The following is a 21,966-nucleotide window of genomic DNA, read 5'->3' on the forward strand; positions in this document are numbered from 1 at the left end:
AAATGCTGTTTGACAAGCAATAAATCGAATTTACACAAAAAGCAGAAGCAAGATCTGATGTGTGTCAATACAGATCCCAACAGGAAACGCATCCATCTCTGAAAGTGTAACAGCTGCCATGCTGACACAAGATTCTTCCAGTGTATTTGCATCTACAGCATCCATAATTTCTCTAGGCAGTCGATCTCCACAGAATGCTAGCTTCTTTCTCTACAATGCACTCTCCACATCTGAGCGTGCATTGTAGAGGAAGAAGCTAGCATTCTGTGCAGATCGGCTGCCTAGAGAAGTTACGGCAGCTGTAGATCTAAAAATGCTGGATTAATCTTGTCAGCACAGCCTCCGTTAGAAATGGATGCATTTCCTGTCAGGAAACGCACATGAATTTTTGCTTCTCTTTTTTGTGTATGTTCAGTCTGTTGCTTGTCAGCGAGCATTTACTTGGTGTGTACATTAAACTTTTGCTTGTTAAATCATATCGGTTTTCTTGTCTGTCCTACGTGTTCTCTGGTGCCATTTGCAGCCAGGCTATTCGTTTTTTTTAGACTGCAACAAGTCACTTTAATGGCCCTCATGATACCTTACAAAATTTTTTATTTGGCCAATGTAGCAAGAATGTACAGTGTGAAGCAGTAAGAACAGGGTATGCTAACTTCTAATTAAAAGGTTTATTGTGAAAATGCAGTGATCTATAAAGGTTACCACGAAGTAGTACAGCAATAAAACCTGATAAAGACTAGTGCTTGATGAAACCAAACATAAAAGCAGGAAAGGGAGAAAATACATATAGATATACAAGTCCAGGGAAAAAAACATTGTGATCACCAAGTGTGCATGTGGCTACCTTCCAGGAAACTCATTTTTTTCCCAATGGCATGGAACTGGAAGAATGTGCTTGCATAAGCAAGCGGTCAGTCTGTCTATTGGGATAACAACAGTGTTTCCTGAAAGGTGCTGGCATGCAGGATTGGCAATTGTAATGATTTTTTCCTGCACTTGGAATTTTTGTCTATTTTCTTTCTGTAGCATTTTTATTTATGTTTGGCTGCATCAAGCACCAATCTTTATCTATCCTTCAAAGATGTCTTTCTTTTTGTAAGGAAAACTCGGGGAAGGCAGGAGATGGAAATTCAAGATGATGAGCAACATCAGAACAAGGTGAAAGTAGGAGCCAACGTTTCCACACGTGGACCTTGAAGAAGACAAGTCCACTTGTCGAAACGCTGGCTCCTGCTTTCACCTTGTTCTCGTCTTGCTCATCGTCCTTTTTTTTCTGGTAATTTATATGACTCGCCACATTTTTACAAATGAACCTCAGTTGAAAGTTAGTCCTCATCCATATCTAGTGTCATCGTGTTGATATTGCTTCGCGCTATGCACTCTTGCAACATTTGTGTGTGCGCGCGCACACAGGCGTGGATTTGGATGTGAAATCAGGCCCTGTGGCAGAGGTATCATTCTTCTGTGCAGCCTCGTGAATTCATTAACTATATTGCAACAGAAATGTGATGGACAGGAACGAAATGAACACACAGAGCGCTTCGTTCTTGTCTGTTGTCTATCTGTTGCACTTTAGTTAATAATGAATACACACAAACTCATCTAGTTTTCAGTTATTATGTCGGGCTTATAAGCCTGCTTGTGTCCTGGAATATCTGCATGGCTACGTATCCTGTAATTTAATTTCTGGCCATGTGCTTGCAAGTCGCGTGTCAATCACCTGATTTTCCTGACAATCTTGTGTGATGTGCAGGCACAGACAGTTTCTGGTGAATCCATGCAGGGTGTTGTGCAGGGTGTAATCTGCACTACAAGTGCTGCTTTGATTGCTTTCAGTTCAGCTTTTCTAGGTATAGGATGACCTGGAATGGTACTCACTTATATGGGGTTTAGTTTATGTAGTGTCGTACTACTGTTACACTGCTATTGCCAGATCAGTGTACTATATGTGCCTTATGTTTGCTTGCACCTTCATGATTAGCAACCTCCTCCGTGTGTTTTGCAGTTGCATATAGTCTTCTGGCCTAATTGTTTGCCCCCATATTCCACGGTATGGGCCTGTTGTGTTTCAAGTTCAGGTACTCCCGACGTTGTGTTTCTGAAGGGGGAGGTCTTTGCATCTCATATGCTAGCTGGCATAGTATCTTGGGACGAGGTTCTGAGCTCTTGAGACAAAAAATTTGTGCTGCAGGCTGCAACTCTACTCCGTCTAGGTGCTTGTTTGTTACTTTCTCATAGAGGTCTTCAAGCATGGTACAGCTGGAAAGACCTGTTATTACTACCCGATGCCTGTATTCGATGAGTTGTCTTTTTGTGTGCTGCTGGTTATTCATATCGTACGATACCTTGGACACAAGCACAGCATCTGCGATTTTCTATAGTATCCACTCGTCCACCCCCATTATCTCGAGATTATTCTTTTCACCAGATGTGGAAGTTGCGTCCATGCACTGCATAATTGTTTCACCCACGTGCTGGCTCTGCCGTCATGGGCTTACACTAGCTGAGGATTTGTGGATGTTGACTTGCGGGCATATTTGTCTAGCTATGTGGATCACAATGTGCAATCTGGGGTAGTTCTTGATTCTAGTCTTTCTTTTTTTTCCGACGTTGATATGACCTGACTTATCAGAAAGCGAGAGGCCAGACTGGCCAAGAAAGTCTGCAGTGTTGTCAAGGGCTTGTTGCATCATTCTTGATTTCTGTATAAGATAGCTTTCCCATAGACTGTAATACACCATAGGCTGTAGTGTTTCATGTAGTATGCCCGTGTTGTTGGTGTGTGTGGGCCAAATGTACCTCCAACTCTCACCTGGAATTTTCAGTCTTTCAGAAAGTTACTGTTTAAGTGCTCTACCAGAAATGTTTTTGCTCATCGTTCCTCCTATTAGCGCAGCATGAGGCACTACTGCTGTTAAAAGCCTCTTCACTCTCTTCATTCTTTCATAAGCAGTATTACATAATCTCCTGCAATAAAGTTTCTGCTGCTTATGGCCCACTCATATCTGCCAGAAGGGACAACTCTTGAAAAAGGTTTTCTTTGTGCTATGTGTGCGACATAGCATGAGCATTCATGCCTTGACATTTATAGATCTGTAGAGCCAGCTTCCTGACAGAGTACTTGCTATACCTGATCATGCTTATTTGTGCAGTGCTGTTGAACAATATATATTGATGCAATGAATATTTACACACTAGAATTATCATGAAAGATGGTTGTTTTACAATTCTGCCCTTTGCTTTCTATTGGTGTTAGATTTTGCATAAGCATGCCCCCCTATGCAATAGTATTTTGAAGTGTAAGGGTTCACTAAAAGGTGATGAACTAAATCTAAGTGCAAGAGCTTTTTTTCTCACCTATGACTCCCATCGAAATGCGACTTCCATGGCTGGCAAATCAACCCCTCGCCTTGTGTTAGCAGCAGAATGCTATAGCCACAGTGGCAGGTGAACAAATTGAAGAACAATATTTCTCTCTATAATTTTTTTCTTGCCTGTATGTAAGTAAAGCTTGGAATAAGTTTATCATTGCAAAAAAGCCCAGTTTGTGGTCTTTTATTGAATAAACCACATATTGTGTATAGTTGACTTGCAGAAATTTGTTCTAAAATCCTCGGGTGATATATGTTCTTGCGAGTAGCATGGTAATTGATTACTTATAAAGATAGTAATCGCAGCGGGTATCGTTATATGAGTTTATGCACTAATATATGTGATCGCAAGCTTATTAGAAACTTGCTAGAAACATGTAAGGCATGAATGTTTCTGCACACTTTATCAGCTGTGAACGTGCAAGAACTGCTTGTACTGGCTGACTTCACTGCACAGTTTTGATTTTTCTTCAGCGTGTCCTTTTATACTGTTTTATCCCCACAAGAACAGGCCGTTTGCCTGCTTTTCGCATTGTTGCACGAGTTCTACATAATTGTGCAGGACGGTAGTCACTGTGCCACTATAGCAAGCCATTTATTTATACTGCTAGCTGTACAGTTAATTACCTTGCAGAGCAAGTGTTCATACAGATGCAGTAAGGATACAAAGTCCGCAACATAGTCAATGTTTATTGGTTTCTGTGCAAGAAAAAAAAATTCTCCAGAGAAGAGGTGCAACTTAATGTGCATGTAATATTTTATTCAAGCCACGGATTTAATTAATGCTGTCGTAGCAAATTCATTACGATAGCCTACACTTTTGCTGTGTCAAATTTAATAAGAGGCCAGATAAGCTTTCAAGATGCATCGGGAAATTCATGCTTGAAAACCGACAAGAAAATGCAACTGAACGGTACCGCGTTCAGCACAACGTTGAAACTTCGGGTACTTTGCTGTCTTGTCATTTGCCCTTGCCGAGGTTGAGATAATTCAAGCTGCTCCGTAAGCGCGATTTTTGCATGCTACTCAACAAAAGAAAATTGTGACGACCTCGTCGTCTGCTGGGGATCGAACACCTCCTAGCACTCACAACTCGCAAAGGCGTACGAAGCAAACGTGAAAATGCACTTCATTTGCTGTGTAGCGTGTCAACAAACGCATAGCAATCGGAGAATGCAATCTGCAGTACAAGTTTTTTATTCTCTCTTCGCGTACGTACCGAATTCGACGATCCACGTCTCCGCGCATTGCACTTGTCATGTGAGGCGCCATTTGCCAAACCAAACCCATACAAACCGGCGAAATAGTTCCGTTGACAACTCTCCGCGCAATTTTGACGGAAAATCGCAGCGATCGGTGTGACTGTGCGACCAACCGTTTGGTCGCAGCCGAAAATCGGGGTGTCGGCACTGCGACTGCTAATTTCATCGCAAACGACGGAAATCGCACTTCCGGTGCGACTAAAATTGCATCATGTGAAACAGGCTTAAAGCGAAAGCCAATTCCTGGGTTTCGAAATGCGCGCGAGGCCTCCTTTGTTCAGACGCCGTTAGCAAGATTCGCGGGAATAACATCTTCCGTGAACGTAGTCTGTGCAACTATACGCGTTGTTATGGCTCGTCCTGCCTGGGCCATGGCTTGTAGTGCGAAGTATACCGCCTTACTTGGGCGCCGACTTTACAAGAACATGCCTAGCTAAAAACAATGACAAAGTTAATTTCTCAGCGCGAGAAAGAACGTGACAATAAACGCCAACTTGGGCCGCCTGTTGCCGCTGCTTGCACACATTCAACGTTGCTTCGGATTTGCAAGTAGCCCAAATCAATGACTCCTTGGAATTTGTCAGTGTAACCTCGCAAAAAATTGTGGGGGAACTCATCTCACTATGAAGGTCGATGGCAATGCAATTAGCATTGAAGGAATTAATGTAGCTACTCATTTTATTGCAGATTTTTTCGCGACTTCCAGCTTCGGTTACTTAAATCCTCAATTCTGTGTAACTCAGCGCTGCTTTCTTTGTTCACGCTCTGGTCCTGTTCTGTTCGCTTCACGTTTTTTTTTTGCTCCGCGCTCGACGACTTTTGATGCCGACTTTTTACTTGCCTTTTACTGACTGACTTTTACTTGATTTTCTGTTGCCGAGTTCTGTACTTCTTGGTTCTCGCTTTGCTTCTCTATCTGGGCACCTACGCAATGGCACATACCGTTCTGAAGTATTGGCCAAGCATGTTCACATTCTTGGCCATGGTGACCATGGTGACCATGGTGGATGGAACCCGGCGAAGGTTAGAGCAAGACACCTCGTCTTGATGAAACACTTAATCAGTAGAGCGATAGTACCTCAAACTATTGCCTAAGCAATTATTAAGTCATCGAGTGTAGTGAAACACCTTTCGCAATCACGACCTGCAAAGAGAAAAAAGTTGAAGAAATCGCGGTGGTGTTCCGACCATCCGAAGAAAGGCACAATTTTTGGCAAGTGAATCCAAATCAAGCTGCCTCAGAAATTGTTTCGGCGGCAAAGGAAAGCGTTCAGACGATCCGAGCAAACAGAGACGGCAGTTTTTCAGTGAGTGTTACCTCAGTGGCATTTGAGAAAAACCTGCTTTTACAACATGAATCAGCATGAACAAAAGTTAAGCACTACATACTGGCTTTGTATGCTCGAAGTGTCGGAAAGATTCGACACGTGCCACTTCAATGAGGAACAGCTTCTCGAATTTTCGAAGGATATTGTAGTAATGTCGCCCCGCCGACAAGTAAAATGCTACCGTCTGGTGGATGTTACAGCTGAATCCCGCTCTTTTCACAGTGTAATCTTTCACTTTAGAGATGACAAACCAAGGCCTCAGAGAATCCACTTGGGCTTCACCAGCCATGGTGGTAGAACACCTTGATGCTGCCTTGTTATAACGGTCAGAGGTTTGCATACCTGGCAAAAAGCTGTCGTGGATCACGTCGACGTAAAATCTCCGGGAACCGTGGGCATGTTTAATGCAAGTCTGTGCGACAGCCTAAATGTGCAAGTTGTGCGGGTAATCGGACGGCTTCCTTCTCAGCTAGCACGAGTGATACCTATATTAAAGCCTAGTGAAACTCTTTCTGTCGAGTCTTTTCGTTCTGTGAGTCTAATGAGCTTGTTTATACGAGGTCATGTAGAAAATGATTGACACTAGGCTACAATGGTGGTGTGAGCAAACACAAGCACTTTCCGATCACTTGACAGGATGTCGAAGGCGGTGGTGCACCATGGATGCAATTTTGGATATAGTTACCTATGTTGAACATGAACGAGCTTGGGGTAATTGTTGTATATGCTGCCATCTAGTGAAAGCGGGGAGACAGTTTTCCGTGACTACGCGTGGTCGGCTATCTGGCCGCGCGTGTTCTTCTGCTGGATGTAGAACACGTCTGAGAGACCATTAAACGTGTGCGTATGTGACTCCTCGTCTGGCCGCGTCGTTCTTCCTTCCTGGCTACAACATGGTGTCACAATAGCACTTTTTGAGACATTAAACGTGCGTTCGATACAGTGATCCATGCTCATAATGGTGCGTCCTGCTAGAACTTGAATGGTAGATCTACATTTATTCAAACAAGCGAAGGAAGACAAAGCCACACAAGTAATCCCCCAGGATGCGCAAATGGAATAGGTAGACAGTCAATTCCTACATACGCGGCAAGCTAAAGAAGGTCTCCTGAGGAGATGGAAAACTCGGACACAACAGGACGCTCCGACGCAGGCTAGCTCGGCTTAACAGAGATATAGAAGCATACGCACAACAACTTTGTGACCAACAATGGGAAGGAACATGGACCAATATGGATAATCAATTAGGATTACGCAGAACGTTGACCTTCCTCGCGCTCCTTTTGAATCATGAGGAAAGTAAAGCCACCTGAAGACAAAACATAAACAAAATCTTACATGCCTGAGACAAAACTGAAGTTTTTTATAGATGAGATAGCCACAAGGTATTGATCACGGGCTAAGCCAACAAGTCTCCTAGGTTACACAGGCACCGAAAACAGACAAATTACAGATAACACCACAAACAGACGAACCATGGATAACGCAAGTCGGAACACAAAAGCTATCCTAGGATTGAACCCAAATAACGCTTTTAACAGTGTTAACCACGATACAAACAGAATAAATGGGCTAAGACTAGGCCAGCGGGTATACAATTATATACAAGACTTCCTTACTAACAGAAAAGCATACATTAAGATAGGCGACCTTAGCTCCGAAGAACTACAAATCGGAAGCGCAGGTACGCCCCAAGGATCAGTAATATCACTGAAGCTGTTTAAACTGGCTCTGGTCGTATTACCAGCAACGCTACAGGAAATCGATGGCCTCAATCATACCAACTCCGCTGAAGATATCACCCTCTGGGTGAGCCATGGCAACGATGGACAATTTGAAAATACAATTCAACGTGTAATAGAGGCAGTTGAACAATACCTAGGAGGAACCGGACTGGCGTGTTCGGCTGAGAAATCTGAGCTCCTCATTTATAAACCATTGCGACGTGGCCGAAAACCGCGCACCTATAAGGAACGAAACAATCCGCAAATTCACCTTACTACGGCTTATGGTACGCCCGTACCCAAGGTTCAGAAGATCAGAGTATTGGGCCTCATCACTGAAAGTAGCGGCTACAATGTAGAGACCATACCCAAATTAGACAATATAACATCTCAAATCATGCGGCTACTTAAACGAATAGACAACAAGCTCAGTGGAATGAAAGAAGGCACTCTGAGTATACTAGTCGAGGCGCTCGTAGTAAGCAGAGCGGTATACGTGGCATCGTACCTACGATGATGCTTGCCTGAAAGATACAAATTAGACTGCTTAATCAGAAAAAATCTACAAGCAAGCAGTCGGACTGTCCATCACCACCAGCAATAATATACTGCGGCATCTAGGCCTACACAACACAGTGGATAAGCTAATCGAGGCACAACGCATAGAGCAATACGAACGCCTGTTCAAAACTAAAACAGGTCGGCAAATATTGGGTCGCCGAGGTATAGGGTATCTGTTATAGGAAGATGTGGGCCCAGGCCTCAAACACATAGCACAATTAACACAGAGAGGCTTTAATGACACGGGGACGGGTCTAGGGTAACGTACACGATAACACACGGACGAAGAGGAAGAAAAGGGCCGGAGTATGGGCTGAGGTGGCAGCCATGCGAGCTACCTAAGCTGTCTGGGCTGGCCTTCCGAACGAGCCGAGCAGTTCGTCTACCCAAGGCCGATGTTCCTGGGTGTGCTGGCAGAACAGGCCGGGCTGGGCTTCAACCGGCCTGCTCCACTGCTGGGCGAGCAGCCAACGCAGGCGTGTTCCGGTGCAGCTAAGCTGTCCGAACGGTCTACCCTTTGGCGGGCAGACGTCCCGACCCAGCCGCCACGCGAGTGTCTCGTCGTGTGTTGGGCATCCGCCCCGGCATCCAGCCCGTGCGCTACCCGCTGCTCCAGATTTATCTTTGCGCTTCTTCGTGCCGTGAGTGTCTGATACCGATGCGCTATCGGACGCCTTCCTACATTGACGCTGTGCTTGACTTTACCTAAGCGACAGACACTCATGAAAGGAACCGTGTGTGTTATCGTGTACGTTACCCTAGTCCCGTCCCCGTGTCATTAAGGCCTCTCTGTGTTCATTGTGCCATCCCTCTGTGGTTGAGGCATGGGCCCACGTCTTCCTATCACAATTTTGGCGAGCCTGCCAGAATTTTCAAGCGCACAGGAGACGTGATGGAGATTGATAGGTTGAGAGGGAAAGAGCTAGGAATGGCAGGAGCGGAGTTAAAGCGTTGGATTGATACAGCAATTGTGAGGGAACGCGACCATCGCGCCCACCATCGGGAAGACGTGAAAGCGCTGGCAGAACAAGTGTGTCTACGATTAGAAGCGGAAGAACGAGTACTAAAGCTCAAGATTGAGCTCCAGGAAAAGACTTCTGGCGCACAAAGCCCACAGAGTGACAGAACTACGGAACAGTCGGTTACCAGGGCGGCTCCTGAGCTATTCAGTCCCCATAAGTTGACCCCCCCTTTAACGAAGCCCGGAATGTGTCAGGCGCTTACTTGAAACGTTTTGAACGAGTGGAAACAAGACAGGAATGGCCCCGCGCAATATGGGCACCCTCCCTCAGGCTCTGCCTCACAGGAGAAGCGTTGACGGACATAGGACCGGCTTTACTCAAATGCAGCCCTAGACTACGACCAGCTGAAGGCTACTCTCCTTCAGCGCTTTCGGTGCACCGCTGAGGCATACCGAGAAAAGTTTCGAAACGCAACGCCCGAAGACAATGAGACTGGCCTGCAATATGCAGGTAGAATATCGGGCTACTTTGACCACTGGCTTGAAATGTCCCATATTGAGAGGACTTTCGACTCCCTCGGGGACACCATGGTTGCTGGACAGCTTTTGAGCAGATGTTCTGCGTCATTGCGAATATTCCTGAAAGAAAGGAATTGTAAGACCCTTGTTACGCTGTCAAAGAATGCCGATTGCTTTATAGAGGCACAAAACCTGACCAATCTAGGAAGAGAAAAGTTCTCCAAGGAGGTCCTGCTAGATTGCTCGCAAGACTGAACCTCCAACGGTGATGCCGTGCGCAACTAATTGGTGTTTCCTTTGTGATAAAGCAGAACATCGAGCTTCGGAGTGCTGGTCCCGGACTAAAGAGAACTCTGCAGGTCGCCGATGGTCCGGCAGAAAGGGCCAAGGAGCTGAAACCTCAAGAAGGAAAAATCAAGGACAAGCTTCGTGTATTCTGGCTCCGTCGCAAGTCGAAAAGCCGACAGAAGAGGGTGGCCGATACGTCGTGCTTCAAGGTGGCGAATGGTCCCAATAGTCAACATGACGTTAATGTGACAAGGCCCCAATTGTGACAGTGGAAATCTGCCAGTGGGAAGAGGCTTCCTCGAATCACAACCGGTGTATGCCTTAGGAGACACTGGCTGCAATACCGTGGTCTTGCGACTCTCTTTGGTATCTGAGGACAAAATGATAGGAACAAAAAGCCCAGTGTTCTTGCTGGACCGCACAATCCACTACTTACCGGAAGCGATAGTATATTTAGACAGTTCATTCTTTACAGGCGTCGCGCGAGTTAAATGTATGCGAGGCCCCCTGTAAGATGTGGTATTGGGAAACATTGAAGGTGCCCGTGCACCTAATGACCCGTCCAGTTCATGGTCTCCGCAGAAACATAACAGCGACAAGACGAGTTACCCTGCCAACAGGATGTCATTCACCGCTTAAGCAGAACTACCAGACGTACAGGGCCAAATGTGGTCCGCAGCTAAAAACTCAGCCGCCTTTTCGAGACATACAACAGACGACGAATCGGGTACCGAGCTCGTTGCTGTGACAAAGGAAACGAAGATACGGTCCCTGCCTACACTGCCTGTCCCGCAACCTGCAGTCACTGGAATAGAGCAAGACAAATTAAAAGCTTCACAGAGGGACGATGGGTCTCTGAGGAGGTGCTTCGAAAAGGTCGGCAAGATGATCACGGATGGCCGCGCGAGCGAATATTACTTACAGGATGACATTTTATACAGGAAGCACACAGTGTCAGGTGGGAAAAGACTCGATCAGCTAGTGGTGCCAAAGATGTCAGAGGGATGGGGATGAAGTTGGCTCATGAAGGGGTCCTCGCCGGTCATCAGGGTGTGACGAGAACGGTGGATCGAATCGTTACTGAATTTTACTGGCCAGGGGTCCAAACGGAGACGAAACCGTTTGTTAAATCGTGCGACGTTTGTCAACGAACGGTGCCGCGCCATTTAGTCGGACTCGCTCCACTAGGTACGACGCCTGTAATTGACACGCCCTCTGCTCACGTAGGCATCGATATTATTGGTGCTTAATCCCCAACTTCAGATAAAGGCAACCGTTACACCTTTACTATGGTTGACTTCACCACCAGTTACCCTGACGCTATCGCCCTGCCATCTACCGAGTCGAGAACTGTTGCGGAAAAACTCGTTGAAATGTTTTCCCTAGTGGGCTTACCGCGGGTGATTGTCAGCGACCGCGGACCCCATTTCATGTCAGCTGTAATGAAGGAGTTCAGTCGACTTCTGTCAATTAAGCAATTGCCTACCACGCCTACTACGGCAAATTGACTAGTGGAACGATTCAACGGCTCGCTAAAGCGCGCGCTAGGACCGACGTGCCAAGAGCGACCTAGATATTGGGACCGCTACCTCGGCCTGCTACTCTTCGCGTATCGAGAAGTGCCACATAGGAGCATCGGTTACTCGCCATTTGAATTATTGTATGGGCGCTATGTCCGTGGTCCGATGGCTGTGCTAAATGAATCGTGGATAAATCCCCGTTTGGATAACGACGCGAAATCTTATTAATACATCATGGAACTGCGTCAACGGCTAGAGCGTACGTGCGCCATCGCCACGCAAGGGATCACGAAAGTGAAACAGCAACAGAAAACGTATTATGACAGGAAAGCCAAGATGCGAGAGCTCAATCCCGGAGACAAAGCACTTGTTCTACTGCCTGGTGAAAGGAATAAGTTGATACTCACATGGAAGGGACCTTTCAATGTTGTAGAAAGGAAAAGTTGTAGAAAGTTGTAAAAAAGTTGTAGAAAGTTGTAAAGTTGTAGAAAGTTGTAAAAAGTTGTAGAAAGTTGTAGAAAGGAAAAGGAAAAGGAAAAGCAATGTTGTAGAAAGGAAAGGATTACGTTGTTGACCTTGGGGGCAAGACAGCAGTATTTCACATAAATATTGCTACGGCACAATATGTGCGATCACGAAAGGCCAGCAGTGTGAAGACGACGACGACGATTAGATGCTAGCGCGGGCTGTTGCCTCTTGGCCTAGCGCAGCGTATTTTCCTTGTAAATATATTTGTACATAGCTTTTCATCTGCGTCATCCCACGTAACATATCTGGTGGAGGTGGACGTTCCCTGTACCTCGTCACGGAGCTTCGCAGTGGCCGGTACGTCGAGCCTTCCTTCATGGCTCCCGGCGACGACAACCCGACTCCGCCGGCTCCGACACCTGCTGCCCCTTCGACGACCTACATCACTCTCCCCGCTACCCGTGATCCTGGCGTCTTCTCGGGCCACGATGGGGAAGACGTCGATGACTGGATCAGCCTCTATGAACACGTCAGCCGCAATAACCGGTGGGACCCTACTATTATGCTCGCCAACGTAGTCTTTTACCTCGGTGGCACACCTCGAGTTTGGTATCGCACGCACGAAGATGAGCTCACCAGTTGGGATTCACTTAAGACACAGCTTCGAGACTTGTTCGGCAACCCCTACGGTCATAAACTTGCCGCGCAGAAGGCGCTTTCCGGCCGTGTGCAGACGTCAACAGAGCCCTATGTCACGTACATTCAGGACGTCTTGGCTCTGTGCCGCAAAGTTGACACCCACATGACTGAGTCAGACAAGGTTTCCCACATCCTCAAAGGCATTGCCGATGACGCCTTCAACTTGCTCGTTTGCAACAACGTAGCCACGGTGGATGCTGTTATAAAAGAGTGCCGCCGCCTGGAACTCGCCAAAAGCCGACGTATTGACCAGCAGTTTGCCCGTCTGCCCAACACACCAGCGACATCTTCCTGTGCCGACGCTCCTCGTCCCAACAACACTGCCGATGTTACCAGGATCGTCCGGCGTGAGATCGAGGCCGCCTATCCGGCTGCCTTCGACTCCAGTCCCACCAACACATCTGCAGACACGGTTTCACTGATCCAGGCAGTTGTCCGCCAGGAGTATGAAAACATGGGTCTTCACACCATCTGCTCGGCCCATCGCCCTGCTACCCACCCGGCCCATCGCCCTGATACCCGCCCGGCTTCTTCGATTTCGCCCCGTCCCGCATCTTCTTACCCACCACGTTTCCGCAACCCATCTGAGTGGCGCACTGCTGACGACAAGCCTATTTGTTTCCACTGTCATCGAATCGGGCACATTTCTCGGCACTGTCGTAGTCGCTGGAATTCCCCGATCCGGTCTACTTATACTGCCTACTCTCACCCCTCAGGTGGCCCTTCTCGTCCCTATGCCGCACGCTCCGATAATGCCGCCACTGATTCTCCTGCAACGAACCGCCCCTATTCTCGTTCGCCTTCGCCCCAACGACGACAATCTCGCTCTCCCCAGCCCCGTCGCTCCTATTCGCCGACTCCCTTCGGGCGCCGCTCTCAGCCGGAAAACTAGACGATGCAGCGCCTCGAGGTGACGCTGCATTGCTCCCTACGCCGCCAAATCCTCTACTGACTTTGCCCACTCATCTGAACCTTCTGGACGTGCACGTCGACGGTGTTTCCGTGTCTGCTCTCATAGACACTGGGGCGCATTTGTCCGTAATGAGCGCTGACCTTCGTAACCGGCTCAAGAAAATTATCACGCCCGCCACGACGCCTGTTGTCCGTGTCGCCGATGGCGGAACAGCCCCCGTAATTGGTATGTGTACCGCCCGCGTCTCCTTCGCCGATCGCTCAACAATCGTGCTATTCACAGTCATCGCCCACTGTCCCCACGACATCATCCTCGGCTTAGACTTCCTCTCCGCACATTCTGCTCTCATCGATTGTTCCGCCAGTACTCTCCGCCTTGACCTGCCTGTTCTGGATCCTACTGAACCACACCCCAGTCGCCTCAGTTCCGCCGACTTCGTTCGCTTGCCACCTTCGGCACTGACCTACGTTGACCTAGTGTCATCCCCACCAGTCCCCGACGGTCACTACATCGCGGCTCCTATGCAAGACGTCCTCTTTACACACGGGATCACAGTACCCCATACAGTTTTATCTATTACGGCGAATTGCGTCTGCCTGCCAGTGGTCAACTTTGGCTTGACGACACAAGTGCTGCCACGTGGGATGTCTTTGGCCCAGCTTTGTTCGTTCGAGGATCACTCAGTAGCATCCATTGCAGTAGACGACACTTCATCCGATACTTCTCTACCATCGCAGTCGACAAATTGTTCCATCGCTGACTTACGGAAAATGATTGCGCCCGACTTGCCCTCCGAGCACGCTCGTGAACTCTACCGCGTTCTGTTTGCCTACCACGATATTTTTGACTTTAACGATCGCCCTTTAGCCCAAACTATAGCTGTCAAACATCGCATTAATACCGGCGATGCCCCTCCTATTCATCGCCGCCCGTATCGAGTGTCACCAGCTGAGCGTCAAGTTATTCACGCAGAAGTTCGCAAAATGCTTGCCAAGAACATTATTGAACCGTCATGTAGTCCTTGGGCGTCACCGGTTGTGCTGGTAAAAAAGAAGGATGGCTCATGGCGCTTTTGCGTGGATTATCGGCACCTTAACAGGGTTACCAAATACAAGTGCCTCGCGAGGTTGTCACAGCCGTGGGACGCGTTACGAGCGAGAGGAACGGGATGTTCTCCCGCATAAGTGTTAGGAAATTGCTGTTTGTCTTTATGTCAACATTAAAGTCCCCCACTACTAACATCGGTGTGGATCGATGGACGGTTAATGCGAGTTGCAGGAAGTGCACGACGTCTTTCGTGAGTGCGGTAGCGGACTCACGAAAGCGGTATCAGTCGGTCGCTGCTAGCGCTGGGGGGATGAAAGGGGGGCGGAGCTGGTTATGAGGCCGACGACAACGCGAAACCCAGGAACGGACGCCAAAGAGCCATTTGTGTAGCCAGCCCTCCTCCACAGTCTCTCCTCCTCCCTTCCATCATCCTCCCTCGCCCGGAGAGCCGACAGCGCGCATGCGCGGCGGCGGAGCGCGGCGGCGGAGGCGAGCTGGTTACGAGGCCGACGCCGTCGACGACGACGCCGACGACGACGCGAAACCCAGGAACGGACGCCAAAGAGCTGCGCTCTAAAAAGACGTGTACCCCCTACCTCGGATTGATGACGCCCTTGACTGCCTCTACGGTGCTCGCTATTTCTCCTCTATTGACCTTCGCTCCGGCTATTGGCAGATTGCCGTGGACGATCTCGACCGCGAGAAGACTGCCTTTGTGACACCCGACGGTCTTTATCAATTCAAGGTGATGCCGTTCGGCCTATGTAACGCTCCTGCCACTTTTGAACGCATGATGGACTCCCTTCTTCACGGTTTCAAATGGTCCACGTGCTTGTGCTACTTGGACGACGTTATCGTATTCTCCCCAACGTTCGCTACGCACCTCGAGCGCCTCTCAGCAGTCCTGGACGTTTTTCGGCGAGCCGGTCTGCAACTCAACGCATCGAAGCGCCAATTCGGCCGTCGCCAGATTACCGTCCTTGGACATCTCGTTGACGCGAACGGAGTGCAACCGGACCCAGGCAAGATCTATGCTGTTACGCACTTCCCTGTTCCGACGTGTGTCAAGGATGTGCGCAGCTTCATCGGCCTTTGTTCGTACTTCCGCCGTTTCGTGAGGAATTTCGCCGCCGTAGCACGACCACTAACCGACCTTTTGAAAAAAGACTCTCCTTTCCAGTGGGGCGATAACGAGGCCTCTGCATTCTTTCATCTAATCGACATTCTCACAACGCCTCCCGTTCTGGCCCATTTCGATCCTTCTGCGCCTACCGAAGTCCGTACTGATGCCAGCGGTCACGGAATTGGAGCAGTACTAGCACAACGCCAGCGTGGCCACGACCGTGTTATCGCTTACGCCAGCAGGCTCCTCTCACCCGCGGAGCGCAACTATTCCATCACTGAGCGTGAGTGTCTGGCCCTAGTTTGGGCGGTTGCGAAATTCCGCCCATACTTATATGGCCGATCCTTTTCCGTTGTCACAGACCATCACGCGCTTTGTTGGTTATGCTCATTGAAAGACCCTTCATGAAGACTTGGTCGCTGGGCCTTACGCCTCCAAGAATATTCGTTCTCTGTCACCTACAAATCTGGCCGACTACACAAGGACGCTGACTGCCTGTCTCGCTACCCGGTAGACGAGCCTGACGACGCCGACAGTAGTACCGCCGACGGCATTTTCTCTGCGTCTGCCTTCGCTAACATCGCTGATGAGCAGCACCGAGACCTATCGCTGCGAGTACTCATCGAGCGTCTGCGCTCTACACCTACCGACGCATCCGTTCGCCGATATGTCCTCCAGGGCGGCATTCTGTACCGAAGGAGCTTTCTCCCTGATGGCCCTGATCTTCTTCTTGTCGTGCCTAAACATCTACGACAGGCTGTGCTCTTTGAGATGCATGACGCACCCACTGCAGGACATCTTGGGGTAACCCGCACGTACGACCGCGTCCGCCGCCGCTTCTATTGGCCTGGTCTCGCTCGCTCCGTTCGACGCTATGTTGCTGCCTGTGATCCCTGCCAGCGTCGGAAGACACCTCAGGTGCTACCTGCCGGTCATCTCCAGCCGATCACCGTCCCTGTGGAACCGTTCTTTCGTGTTGGATTAGACCTGCTCGGTCCCTTTCCCACGTCATCCTCTGGGAACAAATGGGTAGCCGTCGCGACTGATTACGCCGCCCGATACGCTATCACTCGGGCTCTCCCTACCAGCTGCGCCACTGACGTCGCGGACTTTCTCTTGCGTGACATTATCTTGCTTCATGGCGCCCCGCGACAGCTGCTTACTGACCGTGGTCGAAAGTTCCTCTCAAAAGTTATCGCTGACACTGTGCGTTCCTGCTCCATTCAACACAAACTGACTACTTCATACCATCCTCAAACCAATGGCCTGACAGAGCGGTTAAACCGTACTCTTACCGATATGCTGGCCAAGTACGTTTCCAAGGACCACCACGACTGGGACATTGCCCTTCCTTACGTAACATTTGCGTACAATTCTTCCCGGCACGACACCGCCGGATTTTCTCCCTTTTATCTCCTGTACGGTCGCGAACCTACCTTGCCCCTAGACACGGCACTTCCAACAAGCGAGTATGCGCGCGACGCCATCGCCCTCGCCGACCATGCACGCCAGCTTGCCCGTGCTCGACTTACGGCCTCACAGACCACTCAGCAGTGTCAGTACAACGCCCGCCATCGTGACGTACAGTTTTCACCTGGTGCGCTCGTGCTCCTGTGGTCGCCCTCTCGTCACGTCGGACTTTCCGAGAAACTTCTTTCGCGATACACAGGGCCCTACCGCGTTCTGCGCCAGGTGACGCCTGTGACCTACGAAATTGCTCCTGTGGGCTCAACCTCGTCCTCTCCTGTGGCATCTAGTGATGTCGTACACGTCAGTAGGCTCAAGGCCTACTACACTGCTTCCGAGTCCGATCTTTAGTCGCTCCGGGACGGCGCTTTTGCAGCCGGGGGTAGTGCTACGGCACAATATCTGCGATCACGAAAGGCCAGCAGTGTGAAGACGACGACGACGATTAGATGCTAGCGCGGGCTGTTGCCTCTTGGCCTAGCGCAGCGTATTTTCCTTGTAAATATATTTGTACATAGCTTTTCATCTGCGTCATCCCACGTAACAATATGTTGAAAAAAATATGAAGAGTGACCCAACAGCGAATTGCTTGAGGTAACAACGACAACAGTGGGTACAGATAACGCGACAGATCTAGAGCTTGAAGAGACAACGCCGCCTTACCCATCACTCGCCTGAACGCAGACATCAAAAGACGTCGCCATTTCGAACCAACTGACTATGGATCAGCGACCCCAAGTTTAAGCTATGCCTACAACCTACGACGATATATTCTCTGATCTACCTGGAAAGACTGGTGTCCTGCAATGTCATGTGAAACTGATTACTACTGCGCCCATACAAGTGCGGCAATAGCCCATGCCATTTGATGTCAAAAATACCGTGGAAAAATGAGTCCAGGACATGCTGTAGTTAGGTATCATATAAAAATCAAAGTCAGCATATCAAGTACCCATTGTCGTGGTCAAAAAAAAAAAAAAAGACGGCACAGTGCGCCTCTGCGTAGACTTTCGACAACTTAATCAAACTCTAGTTCGCGACTCTGAGCCCATTCCTGGAGCAGAGATGATGTTTGCCAAGCTCACTGGAAGTTATTATTTTTCTAAATTTGACTTCACAAAAGGGTACTGGCAAGTACCCTTGGCCCCTGAGTCCAAAGAAGCCATTGCATTTTCATGCGACTCTGGACTATACCAATTTAAGTACATGCCTTTTGGCATTAAGACAGCACGTGCTGTCTTCAACCGATTGGTGACGGAGGTTATCGGAGATATACCCCATGTTTACTATTACTTCGGTGACGTTCATGTGGCCACAGAAACATGGGAAGAGCATTTAAAGACATTAAATTGCTTGTTTCACAGAGTGCGCACAGCCAAAGTAGCCATAAAACCCCAGAAAAGTGAAATCTGCTCCCCAACAACATGCTTTTTGGGGCATGTGGTAGGACAAGGCGTTTTACAGCCCTTGAAGGACACCGCCAACAAGATCCACACTGCTAAACGACATGAAACGAAGGAGGAGCTCAGGGGCTTCTTAGGACATAGGGGATATTACCGGGACTTTATTCCGAACTACGCTGAGCTTACCCATCCACTCATAAATGCATAAATGCCTCTTCGTGCGGTGTCTGCCAATTCAGCCGGTTCGGAGGGACCTTCCGAAGAAGAGCCCTCCGAACCAGCTGAATTGGCAGACACCACACGAAGAGGCATTTATGCGATTAAAGGATCTGTTGTCACAGCAGCCTGTACTAAAGGCTCCAGACTTGAGCAAACACTTTCTGCTACGCACGGACGCCTCTTCGAGAAGTCTCGGAGCAGTTCTTTCGCAAGAACACGACGGGCGTTTGCATCCCGTGTCCTACGCTAGCCGGAAGCTTTTGCCGCGTGAAGCTGCCTGCTCCACTATTGAGAGGGAGTGCCTCGCCATAGTGTGGGCTGTACAGAAATTTCATGTGTACCTTTACGGTAAACCGTTCATCCTGCAGTCCGACCACCAACCGCTGCGATACCTCAATTCGGCGAAGCACGTGAACAGTCGCATACTACGTTGGATTTTACGCCTTATGGATTGCGACTGTCATGTAGAGTATATTCGTGGCTGTGGCAACGTTGCCGCAGACTATCTAAGTAGAATAGCTACGGACCCGGACTAATGTGTCGTGAGAGTTATAGCGTGAACTGTGTGACTCGCGATACTCCGTAGTGCTACCCCCCTCGACTTCTTGAACTTGGGGGGAAATGTGATAAGAGTTTGGACTATTTGAATGGCGCGGCCGAATGCGCGTGACTGCGGTGAGGCGGCGACGGACGAAGGTTTCTGGGCTGAGGCGGCAGCCTTGCGAACTGCCTGAGCTGGCTGCGCTGGCCTTCCGAACGAGCCGAGCAGTTCGTCTAATGAATAAGAAATGGTGAACTTGCATTTTTCAGTAAAACATCTGAATAACGGCACTTTGAAAATAAGCTCACTCTAGAGATGAAGTTGTTTCCTTTTTTGAAGTGAAGAACCAACTTTTAGATATGTCGGCAAGTGACTCAAATGTGACGGTTTTATGAAAACCCCACAACAATGCCAACTATTCGCTTGGAGATTAATTCACACTAATATTAGCTTCTACTTCGCTTGCAACCAAGAGATTGATGTTTGCACAAGCCTACGTAGATTTTCATTGGCGCAAGAAATAAAAAAGCACGAACCAAATAGTGCCTGCAGAAATAATACCACCAGAAACGCACCTCAAAAACTAAAACATGTGTATATGTCGCATATTGGCTTCGCAGAATGCATTTTATTTTGTCGCCCGTCAGTGTTGCCAGATAGCTGTACAGTCGATCTGCGCTATAAAAAAGAAGCTTTCTTGCGCGCATTAATTTTACGAGCTTGCTGTAGGACGCGTATTATAGCTTAGACGCAAATAGTTGGGATGTTTGGTGTCCTGCACCCTCGGGCATGTGTGACTGTAACATTAACGAAGCACTGTGGGCTGAAAGAGTTCCTATCTGGGCAGAGCATAATATTGGTCTACAAAGTGCTAAACTAGAGCTCGTGGGAGCAGCGTACAGCTTTAGTTCTAGCCGTGCTTCGTAAAAGCGGGATCCCCGTGTTCGCAGGCTCCGCGATGCGGGCTTCCCGGTGGACCTGCTGCCGGCCGTGGTCGAGCCGGGCGCCGTGGCCGGCTGCCTGGAGCACCCCTGGTACGGCATCCCCGCGGGCACGCCCGTGCACGCCGCCCTCGGGGACATGCAGTGCTCCGCGCTGTCCGTCGGCGCCGGCGAGGGCGACGCCGGTGGGTGACATGTCCGGAGTCCGAAGCGTTTCTCGAGCGTGAAATTTGACAGTGAATGCACAGAACGTCGAAAATCCGGACAGGAAGAATAGCGGACACCCGGAGTGTAGTCCGCGTAGGTACTGAGTCTTCAGCTGTCGAGAAATGGATGCGGTAAAAAAAGAAAAGGTCTAGAGGTATTTGTGGTTGTCAAGTGCAGCCATACGCGCTTGCTACAAGCACGCATGGTGGTTCTTCAAGTGCCCCTCATTATCGCTGATGCGGCACTGCAATCGGCGTGTGAAACACTCGCTACAGGCCTGTGTCTGTCGCGCAGAAATGATATATCGTGACACAGCGTTTCGCGCTGTGCTGGAAGGCCAAGACGTCCGTCCAGTCCGAAGCGTAGGTGACGTCCGCCGAAGGGTGGTGCCCCAAAGTTCGTGGACGTGCTAGATCGGTGCGAATCGGCAAGGTGTGATTGCAGTGTTGGTTCGAAAAGTCGCAGTTTGCTCCGAAAAGCGAAGCATCTATTTCGATAGCTAATTAGTGGACACGAAGCAAGGATAGTAGTTTTATCGGCCGTATAAACATAGGCATACTTACTAAGCTAACAAGCATAGTGTCACGCGCGCATAAGCAAACATGAACACATCTGAATAGAGGACCGCTTAACCTCGCTGATAACCGATAACTTCCAGGCCTAGTTTGCCGTGCGGCTAATTATGTGCTCCACGCAGAGACGCCAAGTATAGCTGCACGTAATAGCGGTTTCACCGGTGGTCAGTTCACAATATACACTGCAAGGTGTTTAAACCCACCGATTCCCAACTTCGAAGGAAACCGCGCTCTGACTACGAAGCACGCCGTAGTGGGGGACTCCGGATGAATTTAGACCTCCTGGGGTTCGTGCACTTAAATCTAAGCACCACGGGTTTTTTTTTTGTATTTCACCGCCATCGGAATGCGGCCGCCGTGGCCGGGATTTGATCCGTCGACCTCGTGCTTAGCATCGTGACACCAAAGCCACTCAGCAATCACGGCAGGTGCAAATTGATCGACAACTTGAAGCACTGGGACATTGAATATCACAAATCAGTTCTGCCGATGCCCCCTAGGTGGACAGAAGTTCACGAATGGGAGAAATTGTCATCCACCCGAATGCAGCACGAAGCTACAAAGGAAACAAAGAGCCAAGAAAACGCCGCCGTAATACGAAAATTCTGGGTATTACAAGTTGTTCAGCCTACACTTTGGTATAAGTGTAAACCGCACCCGTGAAATGTGGATATTTTCCTTAGCTTGGCGTTTTAACTGAACGAGTGAAAATAGTTTATTTACTTATTTAAGTGCATTCAGTATTACCTCTATTTAACTGGATTGGGCCGTGAATAAGAATACAAAACGCGTCTTATTTGGTATTTACTGGTAATGGCGATAATGCCCT

At 48.9% G+C, this 21,966-nt stretch overlaps 1 protein-coding gene across 2 annotated transcripts in view; it reads left to right on the forward strand.

Moving 5' to 3' along the window:
• LOC139055847 (sedoheptulokinase-like) overlaps nt 1-21,966 on the forward strand; it is a 290,860-nt gene that overhangs the window by 153,307 nt on the left and 115,587 nt on the right. For both annotated transcript variants that reach the window (XM_070533405.1, XM_070533404.1), the window contains exon 2: nt 20,365-20,540. In XM_070533405.1, the coding sequence (XP_070389506.1) occupies nt 20,365-20,540 (176 nt within the window). The remainder of the gene's footprint in view (nt 1-20,364; nt 20,541-21,966) is intronic.

The sequence above is a fragment of the Dermacentor albipictus genome, chromosome 2, assembly GCF_038994185.2.
Source record: "Dermacentor albipictus isolate Rhodes 1998 colony chromosome 2, USDA_Dalb.pri_finalv2, whole genome shotgun sequence".
NCBI classification, from domain to species: domain Eukaryota; kingdom Metazoa; phylum Arthropoda; class Arachnida; order Ixodida; family Ixodidae; genus Dermacentor; species Dermacentor albipictus.